At 51.3% G+C, this 10,934-nt stretch overlaps 1 protein-coding gene across 3 annotated transcripts; it reads left to right on the top strand.

Moving 5' to 3' along the window:
- The first annotated feature begins 886 nt into the window (after window positions 1–886).
- On the top strand, window positions 887–10,721 carry ALAD (aminolevulinate dehydratase). 3 transcript variants are annotated; one of them, XM_036915593.2, is made up of 12 exons: window positions 887–1,017; window positions 6,105–6,259; window positions 7,221–7,271; window positions 7,777–7,873; window positions 8,224–8,359; window positions 8,479–8,562; window positions 8,660–8,748; window positions 9,020–9,075; window positions 9,162–9,249; window positions 9,337–9,423; window positions 9,782–9,911; window positions 10,561–10,721. In XM_036915593.2, exons 2-12 carry the CDS (start codon window positions 6,147–6,149, stop codon window positions 10,620–10,622), a joined length of 993 nt encoding a protein of 330 aa, XP_036771488.1. In that variant the 5' UTR covers window positions 887–1,017; window positions 6,105–6,146; the 3' UTR covers window positions 10,623–10,721. The 3 variants fall into 3 exon arrangements, with proteins under 3 accessions (XP_036771488.1, XP_036771491.1, XP_036771490.1); XM_036915596.2 differs by lacking the exon at window positions 6,105–6,259 and having other exon boundaries at window positions 926–1,017; XM_036915595.2 differs by lacking the exon at window positions 887–1,017 and having other exon boundaries at window positions 5,988–6,259.
- Window positions 10,722–10,934: the final 213 nt, after the last annotated feature.

Here is a 10,934-nt window from a genome sequence, read left to right as displayed (position 1 = left end):
CTCCTGTGTCATATTTCCCTAGCATTAACCCTCTTTAACTTGGAATACAGAGGTATAAAACAGGTTTGGGGTACAGACTTTGAGATACGAAATCTGATAGAAAGTGTAATACATGCAATCCACTGGCATTCTATACAGTTCAAACTCAACTCTTCAGTAATCGCTGACGCACCTTTATAAAGGCATTCCTTTGCTGTTCATGACCCCTACTTCACCCACCCAATCCTAACAGTTCACCTAAATCCCATAGACTTATCAGATCCCCTCTGCCCCTGTACATACTCACAGACCTTTGGTCAACCTCATTATACCCAGCATAGACAGGTCTGATGTCCCAGACCTGCAGCTTTTCCAGAGTGCCCATGTCTTTCACATCACATCTCCACAATCCAATCCACAGAGTAGAAGCTGAGTAATCACGTTGGAATTGATTTCTCAGAACTTTGGACCACAGCCTGGTGCTAAACTCAACAACTTTAAAATGCTCAGTCCGCAAAAATGTACTTAGCTATCGTATTAGGCATTACGGTGTTGTTCTAATGTCCTTGACTTCAATTATGCTTTCAACAATTAACCAGAGCCAAGTATGCGGTAGGCTGGGGAGAGGACTATAATGAGAACCTCGGAGCCTTAATCTCGCCGGAGGGTGTCTCACACCACAGCGACCCTCCCGCGCCGCTCCCCAGTGCCCGCTTCGGTTTCCTCCCGCCTTGCCCCCGCCCTCTTACGCGAGCCCGACGCAGGGAAGGACCTGCCCGCCAGCCCCTCGGCACACCGGATTGGCCAGGCCTCGAGCCTGACGTGAGTGGGCGGGGCCTATGCAGGTGTTAACCAACCATCAGGAGATATGCCGGCAGGGGCGTGGCCTGCATGCTGGTAGGGATGGGCTGTGACTGGGGGTGGAGCCGTTTCCGGGCGAGTCGCCCCGCCCCCACGTGGGGCCTGGGAGTCTAGAGCGCGCGAGAGCGGTGGCGAGAGCAGTGGCGAGAGTGGCAGCTCCGAGACCTAAGGAGGCCGGTGAGCAAGGCGGCTGGACTCGGGGAGATGGTGGACTTGGGAGGCGGGGGTTTGGGACACCAAGGGTTCCGTGTCCTCCGACCCATTTTATGCTGTGCGCTTGAACCGCTGGAGGAGCCTCTGGCAGTTCTGCCGGTGGCAGTCCCTGTGGGGCCCCTGTTTGGACTCTTAGAGGTAGATTGTCCTGCTGCAGCCGAGATTGGGGTCTCCGCTGGACGTAGCCCTTTGGGGCCGGGCTCCTCGTCTCTTCCCTGGGGTCCAGCCTTTCGGAGATCGCTAATACAGTCTCCGTCGGTGCAGAGCCCGAGGTACCTTACAAAGATGCGGGAGGGAGGTGGAAACACTAATAGCTGCTTTATGCTAGGCTTGTACGTACGTTACATGCATTGACCCATTCAGTCTTTACAACAGCCCAGTGAGGTCGGTTCAAGTCCCCATTTACCAGATGAGGAAACCAGGTGACACAATTTGAAAATGACAGAATCAGGATTTGAACCCATATCTACAAGCTCCAAAACCCACATACTTAATCATCATGCTGCCAGCTGCAGCCAGGTCCAGAGTCACCAGTCTGCCTCTTCTTCCATCCCCTTCACTCAGCTCTCCACAATTCCAGATCTGCTGTAATCAGCTTTGAAAGCTGTACTTAAAGTATCAAGGGGTAATGGTGCTGGAGACCTGGATTCTAGCCCCAGATCTGCCGCTGACCCCCTGGGTGATCTTGGGCCAGTGTCAGCTCTTCTCTGAGCCAAGTTTCACCATCATGTCAATGATGTAATCAACACGCTGTAAGGAGCCTGTTAGCCAAAATGTTCTAGGAATCTGTGGAACTGGCAAATTCTCCCTATAGCTCCAAATGGCTAAGCCCAGAGGAAACGGTGCTCTTCAAAGCCCTAGGTCAAGGCATGGTCTCATTCTTCTCTTTAATGTCTTTATCTAGCCCTGGGGCAGGCCCAAAGTAGGTATTCAGAAAATATGGGTTGAATAAACAAGTAGCCAACCTCGTCTGGGGTTTCTGCATCATCCTTTTTCCAGAACTACCTGACAGCTGCTGTCTTGGACCCGTCTAGGGCTTTGGATTTCTCAGCCCTGGCCACCTTCTACTTAAGCCAGTCCTCCTAACTGCCTCTTCTCAGGCTAGTGGCAGAGAGACCACCAGAGCTGGCAGCAGCTGCCAACCCCCTGTGCCAAAAGCACAGCCTCTGGAATCCTCAGAGGAATGCAACAAAGGGGTTCAGGCCTTGCCAGTCTTTCTCAGCCCCTCCTGGTGGCAGCTCTCAGGACCCAACTTAGGTTACTTCCACGTGGAAGAGGTTGCCTTCCAAGGAAGGAGATACCTTGCAATCAATCTGAAAAACTACTTATCCCTCATGTCCTCTCTTCTGTGAAGCCATCCTTGACTCCCAGAAACACAGGTCCCTCTCACAGCACCTATGTGGCGATTATTGCTCTTTCCAGGTCACTTCTACTCCTAATCATAAAATGGCCACATGTTTACTGAGTGCCAGGCATGTACCTCTTCGCTGTCTCCAGTTTTCTCTGGCAGCTTTGCAAATTTGGTGGTTTCATTCTCATTTTGTAGATTACAAAATAAAGATGCTGAAAGCCCAGCAACCTTGCCCAAAGTCACACCCAGAGCACAGACCAGACCCTGGACTATTTGATCCTCGAGCATGGTTCTTTCTGCATCACCCTATATTGGCTTCCAGCTGAGCTAACCTGTTCTAATGTGGGTGAGCATAGGTGCTAGGTCCCCTGGTGACTTGCTCTTGACCTCAGTGGGCTGCCCCAGGATTTAAGCTGACTTGCAGGCTCCATTGATTTGGAAGAAACCCTCCCAAGTGTGAAAATATCCCAATCTTTGATGGACTTCTTGTAAAGTAAAGCACCAGGCTGGATTTGGCTCTGCAAGCAGAGATGCAACTCTGTTGCTCAAGGGTATTTTTCTATTTCATAGACATTTACTGAGCACCTGTTGTAACAGAACGTTTGTGTGGTGTCAGTAATAGGGCACTGGGCTACAAGCTAGGATGCCCATGGTGAAGCCCAGCTCTGTGCCTGACTCAATGTGTCATGTCAAACAAGTCCCATCACCTCTCTGCACCCATTTTCCACGTCAGAATGTAGAGACAAATGGGATTAGTGACTCTCAACTTTCGAATTTTTTCAGCACTGATACTCATTTCTCAAATCAAATCTCTCCCCAACCCTAACATTTTAAAAACAGATAAGAGATGGACAGTAACTAATGGGGTATGTGGGGGGGACTTGGTGAAGGGGGGAGTCTAATAAACATAATGTTCCTCATGTAATTGTAGATTAATGATACCAAAATAAAATTAAAAAGGAAAAACAGATAAGAGTGGAACTGCCCCAGTGAGCCACACACCTCCCCGCTAACTAAGCACTCTCACCCTCTTCTCTGGACTCCGCTATCCCAGCCCCCATCCCCTGGGATTAAATGTAGACAGCAAAGCTCCTAGGCATTCCCACCCTTCTAATAAGCAGAAGGCATTTGCTCCCTCAGCCTGCTAAAGTGAATGGGGAGCTGATGCCCGTGGAATGCGCTGTGGATTCTGCAGGAGCCTGCTACCAAGGTTGTTCTCTGGGAAGTGAATCAGAGACATGTAGACCTAAGTAAAATCTGACTTGACTCTCCAGGATGACATTGACTTAAGGCTTCTGAGCCTCCATTTCTTTATCACTGAAAGTTACAAGTCTCTGCAATTAAATAATACATATACAAAGTATCTAGCCCAGTGCCCAGCACATAACATACATTCACACATTTTTCTCTCACATCCTCCGTCTCTGCAGCCTGCAAGACAAAGACAGTATAGGCAGAAAGATGCCTGTTGAATCAAGTGTTTATCAGTGGCATATAGTAAATAAAACCCTGCACTCATTGTCTAGAACAAATTTAATTTCTGGCTCATTTACTAACTAGTTGTGTGGTCTTAGGCAAGTGACTTAACCTCTGAGCTGCGCTAATCCCTGGCAGACCTGAAAGAAAATCTTACACAAAATGGGTACTCAGGACTTTGTATCTGCTGAATGATTGCTCATCTGGGGGTTGGGACATTTTTGGTAAGGCCTGTCTTGCCTCTGTGTCAGATGATGGAGCTGGCGCAGGGGTGTGGTGGCAGGTCGATGTCACTGTGGCTCCTGATAACCCCAAACATGCCAAGGAGGTGGACTGGATAAAAATGGGCCCCTGAGCTGGTTGGGACAGAGCTAAGGGGGCCTGGAAGACCATTGGGATGAAGGCACCATCACTGTACTAAAGGACTCCCTGCCTGGGAGTGGACACACTAGGCTTCCAGGCCTGCTGGTTTAGCCTCTAATTCACTGTGTTACATTGGGTAAGTCCCTGTCCCTCTGGATCTTGAGGTCCCATTCCCATTCTGTTACAAGGAGAGATTGGTGGCTCTTTTTTTTCCCCCTTCTTGGCTACTGGGGGTTCCCCCAGGAACCTCCAAAAGGAAGTATCTAGAAAAGAGCTCTCCACTTCCTCTCAAGCTCTGCTCCACACCGTCTTCTTTCTGCCTTGTCCCTGTCTCTGTTGCCCTCTGGGTCAGACAGGCGCAGAGTTTCAACCTCAAGAGGCAGTCTCTGCCTTCTGATGGCCCTTCCTTCTCCGCCCCTCTGACCCCACAGCCTCTGTGCTCCTCTGCTTCCAGCCTGCTTTGCTCAGGCTGCAAGAATTATCTTCCTACACCAGGCTTTGACTCAGCCGCTCCCCTGTCCCCTTCTCAGAAACCCTCCATGTCTTCAGTCTGGCCCCTTTGTCCCCTCCCCTCCCCTCCATGCACACAGTGCCTCCTCGGTCTTCAAAGGAGTCCACAGCCCTTCCTGCTTCCCCACCTTTCCCCTTTCCTGCCTTCCTAAGGGAACTTCTCTCCCTTCCCTCTGCCAAGCTGAACCCACTCATCCTGCAAAAGCAAATTCAAGCCCCTGTCTTCTTGGCAAGTTTCTTCTGACCTCCGAACTCATGTGAGAATGCATGGTCATCTGAGATAGGCTCCTCTCTGAGGTGATTTTAATCAGCCTGACCTCCTAGGACTGCAGTGCTAACTCGATGAGGAATCACATGTACAGGTGCCCAGCACAGACTGGTGCACAATAGGTGCTTAGAAAACAAATGTTAATGCCCCTAATTGCCTCTGTCTTAGTCACATATTTAGGGCTTGTTATCTTGTATTTCATGTAATTAAATATTTACTGTGTGGCAGAGTGCTGTGGGGGAGGCAAAAATGAACAAACTGTGGACCCTGCCCTGCAGAAGCCCTGTCTACTGGGACAGGAAAGGATAGGTCCACAAAGAACCGTTACGTAAGAGAGGTTGTGATCGATCAGGGCAAGAAGAGAAGCTTTAGTGGGAGAGGGAAGTGGGGGTGCCTTGTGGAGAAGCTGGTAGGGTATGGGGATGGGGAGGTTGTTGAGAGGACACCAACCTTCTGGGTAAAGGGGACAAGGTGAGCAGAGCCAGAAAGTGGCCAAGTATGGCTTCTATATGGGGAGGGCAGGAGCCTCTCAGGCTGGAAAAGACAGCTTCTGCCGGGGGTCTCTGTCTGTGTCTGTCAGGCAAAGTGCTATTTAAATGTGTCATGCCTCACAAGAAGTCCAAGGTGTTAACAGTGCTTTTCTCTAGAGGTAGAATTACAGGTTTTTTCTCTTTTGCTTATCTAAAATTTCTGCCAAGCACATGGACATTTTTCATGGAATAAACAAAGTGCAATGTCGGCTAAATCCATGCTTCTCGTGCCAATCTCCAATCCCACACCAATTGATTCTTTGATAAAATACAATAAAAATGAATTGCCAAAGAAATGTTACTTTAAAAAAAGAGAGCGCCCATATAAAATACAAGCCCAAATTGTTTATTGCCAGATTCAAATGGCTCTGGAAGTTTCTGAAGGTCTACTTTCACTTGTCTCCTTATCTTGTGATAGACCATCGGGCTTGGCAGAGCACACCGGGAGCGGCACTGGCTAGACAGCAGGGACTCAGGAATTTGGAACAGTGGGGGTATGTGACCATCTCCTAGGGACAGGGAACACTTCACGTACCTCCCGTTGCCCCCACAGAGCAGCAGACATCTCAGCAGCCCCGTGCTCTCGCTGCCCGCCATGCAGCCCCAGTCAGCTCTGCACAGCGGCTACTTCCACCCCTTGCTTCGGACCTGGCAGGCAGCCAGCACCACCCTCAATGCCTCCCATCTTATCTACCCCATCTTCGTCACGTGAGTCTCCAGGAATCGCCAGGTCTCCTACAGGCAGAGAGAGAGAGAGAGAGAGAGTGTGTGTGTGTGTGCTGCCAAAACAGGCATCTGTGTTGTGGGTGGTAAAGCGGACTGTCGGCTGGGAGCCACAGTGCTGCAAGTGGCCTACTGGGTTTAAGAACAAAACCAAAACCACCCTTCAAAAGAATTCAGTCTTCCCATTTGGAAAATAAGACAAATAACCCTTGCCTGCCATCCTGAGTTTTTGCAATAAGACAGAAGCCAAGATGGCGTCTTATAGATTATAAAGCACTAGGTATGTGTAAGAGCTGGCGGTTGTGATTATTAATAATAGCAATGGCTGACATTTATGGAGTACTTCCTGTATACCAGGTACAATGGCAAGCACCTACATATACGGTCTCATTCATTCCTGAGTTTGTAAGAAGAAGGCATGGATATTATCCCCTAGAATGTCAGTCTTCACGAAGGCAGAGTTTTTGTCTGTTTGGTTCACTGTTGTATTGCCAGAGTCAAGAAGATACACCTGGCACATAATAAGTGCTCAAGAAATATTTGTTGAATGAATGAATGAATTTACCCGGGATACAGATGAAGGGCCTGAGGGTCAAAGAGATGGTACAATTTGGCCAAATTTCACCAAGTCAGCAAGTGGCTTAGATAGCAAGCAAGGACCTTTTGACTTCAGAGTCCAAGTTCTTAACCACTTGACTCCTTCCTATGATGAGCATTCTTTTAGTATAATTGCTCTTGTCACTGTTATTCTTGTTGTTCCTATTGTTATTTCAGGCTTGAGCCAGGCTTGGCCAGGCAAGGGAACCAGACACTGGATCCCATCCTCTTCCCACCATCTCTACTTGTATATTCCTCCCCAGCTCCCAGCCATCCCTCCGCCAGTCACCCTGTCACCACTGTCCCGTCCCACAGCTACCAATCCATAGCCCACCCCCCACTCTTGCAGGGATGTTCCTGATGATGTACAGCCCATCGCCAGCCTCCCAGGAGTGGCCAGGTAGGAGACATGGTGGGGAGGGCAAGGGGATGATGAAGGGAGAGGTTTCCCAGGTGGAAGTGCTAGGAAGCAGAAGCAAAGCCAGGAGATAGAAGATCCAGAGAGGCTGACTTCAGCTTTAGTGAGAAGGGTATTCTCGGGGCCCACACTGTTCCACAACAGTAGAGGCAGCCTCATAGGGCATTGGGCGACCCATCACCAGAAGCATCACAGCTGAGTCTGTTGCAGAAGAGAGTTGAACTCCAGTGGGAGTTGAACTCAGGATACACGTAAACCTCAGAGGGCCTTACACAGCTCATATTCCATAGCTCTGCTACTTGGGGCCTTGGGCTCTCATCTTTCTGGTGGGTGCCCTCCTGCCCCCCCCTGAACTGTGGGGCTTGAGCCCTCATGGTGCCTCACGCTTGGCTCTTAACACAGGCACAGTGCAGAGGGTTGGCAGGGGTGGGGGGACCCTTGCCTGGGATCTGCATCATTTCAGCCCCTTTACCTCTCCTGCGTGCAGGTATGGTGTGAACCGGCTAGAAGAGATGCTGAAGCCCCTAGTGGAAGAGGGCCTACGCTGTGTCCTGGTGTTCGGTGTCCCCAGCAAAGTTCCCAAGGTGAAGAATTGAAGGCAGAGTTAGAGAGGAGGGGAGGGGAAGGGAAGGTTGGGTGAGGATGAGCTGTTCCACACTGACCACACCCTCATTACAACCTTGTGCTGGCCCTGGGGCACAGGTGAATAGACATGGCCCCTGCCGTTAAGATCGCACCCATGTAGGGGCAGGAAGCTAAGTAGGGCTGTGACACCCTAATCAGGTTCCCTCTACAAAATGGGGACAGTCCTCACTTCCTCCATTTTGGTTATAAAAGGAGAGGGCCAGGGCTGCAGTCTCTGAGAGCTGGCCATCGTGCCTCCTGAAGGCTTCGTGTAGCAGACTTAACTGCTCTGTCCTAACCCTGCCACTAGGATGAGCGGGGCTCTGCAGCCGACTCCGAGGACTCCCCAGCCATTGAGGCGATCCGTCTGTTGCGCAAGACCTTCCCCAGCCTCCTGGTGGCCTGTGATGTCTGCCTGTGCCCCTACACCTCCCATGGTCACTGCGGTGAGCTTCCTCCCTCTACTGGCCTGGCAGCCACCTCCATTCCCACAGCCTAGTTCTCCCCATTGTGGGACATGCCAGGGCCCAAGATGCTCCCCCAAACCCAGCTATTTGTCCTGCAGGGCTCCTGAACAAGAATGGGGTATTGCAGGCTGAGGAGAGCCGCCAGCGGCTGGCAGAGGTGGCACTGGCCTATGCCAAGGCAGGTGAGTGAACCACCAGCAGAGATGAACACCTTGGTCAGGGAGGTGGCAGAGAGGATAGGAAGGTCCCAGAGTTCTGAAGGCTACCCTCTGCCCTTAGGATGTCAGGTGGTAGCCCCATCGGACATGATGGATGGACGGGTGGAAGCTATCAAGGAGGCTCTGATGGCGCATGGACTTGGCAACAGGGTAGGGGCAAGAAGCACAGGGAGGGGCGTGGGGAGGTGAGGAGAAAACCTGGACCGGCCCTGCCCGCAGAAGTGAAGACAGCATTGGACGAGGCCTTTGGGATCCATCTCAACCTCTGTTCCTCAGATGAGGAATCAAGGCTCAGAGCTCCAATGGGACTAGACCACAGGCACCTACTTCCCAGCCTACATCCTTTCTCTCCCTGTCACTTCACCCTGGGACATGTGGAAAGGGCTGCCTGAGCCTTGACCCTCATTGTCGGTCCACATAGGTATCGGTGATGAGCTACAGTGCCAAATTTGCTTCCTGTTTCTATGGACCTTTCCGGTGAGTTGGGATAGGCAGTGTCTGCTGTTAAGTCTCTGACCCATTAATCCAAAGCTGGAGCCCACCCTGATGCCTCTGTTTCCCAGGGATGCAGCTCAGTCAAGCCCAGCTTTTGGAGACCGCCGCTGCTACCAGCTGCCACCAGGAGCACGAGGCCTGGCCCTCCGAGCGGTGGTGAGAGAGCCCAGCTTGAGCCCCACCCAGCCTGTCTCCCTCCCACCTGGTCTCCATGCACAACCCACACCATGCCTCATCCCTTAGGACCGGGACGTACGGGAAGGAGCCGACGTGCTCATGGTGAAGCCAGGAATGCCCTATCTGGACATTGTGCGGGAGGTGAAGGACAAGGTGAGCACAGAGCAGAGACAAGAGGGGGCTCAGGGAGATGAGAGAGTTTGTACACAGACTCCAGGACCTTAGATGGAGCAACTGCAGAATCCCAGAGTTGGAAGCAGTATGCTTCTGAACAGGAATCCTCCCCTTCACATCCCTGCCCCGCAACCACCGTGGGCTTTTGTACCAGGGCTTGAAGGAGCCTTTGAATAGCTCTGCTCTTAACAGTTCAAGGATGGGCCAAGCTGCCAAGAGCAACAGCTCAGGGCATGGAGCTCAAAATGGCCACAGATTGGGCATGGAGGGAGGGACACTCGCAGAGGCACTCCCACCCTCCATTTCAACCTGTCTGCCCACTGCTGCTTCTCTGTAGCATCCTGAGCTCCCTCTCGCTGTGTACCACGTTTCTGGAGAGTTTGCCATGCTGTGGCATGGAGCCCGGGCCAGGGCATTTGATCTCAAGGCTGCTGTACTAGAGGCCATGACTGCCTTCCGCAGAGCAGGTAAGCAGGTAGGGTGGGGTTTTTTGACCTATACCACAGGAACTGATAGGCACTTTGGCCAAAGAGAGAAATGAAGTCATGAGACAGCCTAGAGTCTCATGCTTGGAAATACCAGGGATCTAAACAGACACAGGCTAAGGAAAGAACATGGAATTGCAGAACAGGACACAGAACAGTGAAGAAAGCAGAGCCCTCTATTCCTTTAAGGTTTTGAGACCTTAGCTGAGCCCCTCTGAACTTCAGTGTCCTCATCTATGACTAGGGTTAAGAGACCTGGCGCATGGTTGTCAAGAGGGTTAAATGAGATGATACGTGTAATTTGTATATGCATATCACTCCATAACTGGGTGCTGGTTTTGTTGGTATGGAACATAGTGTGAGAAGAGAACTGACAACTTACCTATTGCCCCAACTGTATTTAATACATTGGTGGCAAACTGAAACCCAGAAAATGACTTGCCCAGGGTCACACAATGTACAGAACTATAACTGACCAAAGCTGGGCTCAGTCTTACATTGTGACACCCTCAAGCTGTGGCTCTTTATGGTAGCCTTCTCCCCGCTGCCCCCAGTTGGCCTTCATCTCCCAGAAGGTGTTTCCAGAACTGATGCCCAGCCCCTCCCCTGCTTGCTGCTTCTCTCCCGACAGGTGCAGACATCATCATCACCTACTACACACCTCAGCTGCTGCAGTGGCTGAAGGAGGAGTGACAGAGAGAGTTTTGGCTAAGACCCAAAAGCTAGGACTTCAAAAAGGTCCCAGGGCCTTGGAGAAGTGAAAACCAAAGTAAACGCTGCTTTCGAACTGTGCCCTTGTGCTGTCTTCCTGCTTACATGCCAGCAGGGGCCCTGCAGCCCTGGCTGGCTTCTTCCAAGATGCCAGATCTTACCCCTCACAGCGACATCCTCATAGGCTCTCCCAAGCTTCCCCATTCCTCCCCTGGCTCAGCCCTGAGGCTCACCTCTCTCGTCCCCAGCTCCTTCCTCTGCTGTAGTTTCAGCTCAAAGCCACCAGGAGTCACA

The sequence above is a fragment of the Manis pentadactyla genome, chromosome 3 (assembly GCF_030020395.1).
Source record: "Manis pentadactyla isolate mManPen7 chromosome 3, mManPen7.hap1, whole genome shotgun sequence".
Taxonomy (NCBI): Eukaryota; Metazoa; Chordata; class Mammalia; order Pholidota; family Manidae; genus Manis; species Manis pentadactyla.
The sequence above is the reverse complement of the archived record's forward strand: the minus strand, read 5'-3'. Positions and strand labels throughout refer to the sequence as shown.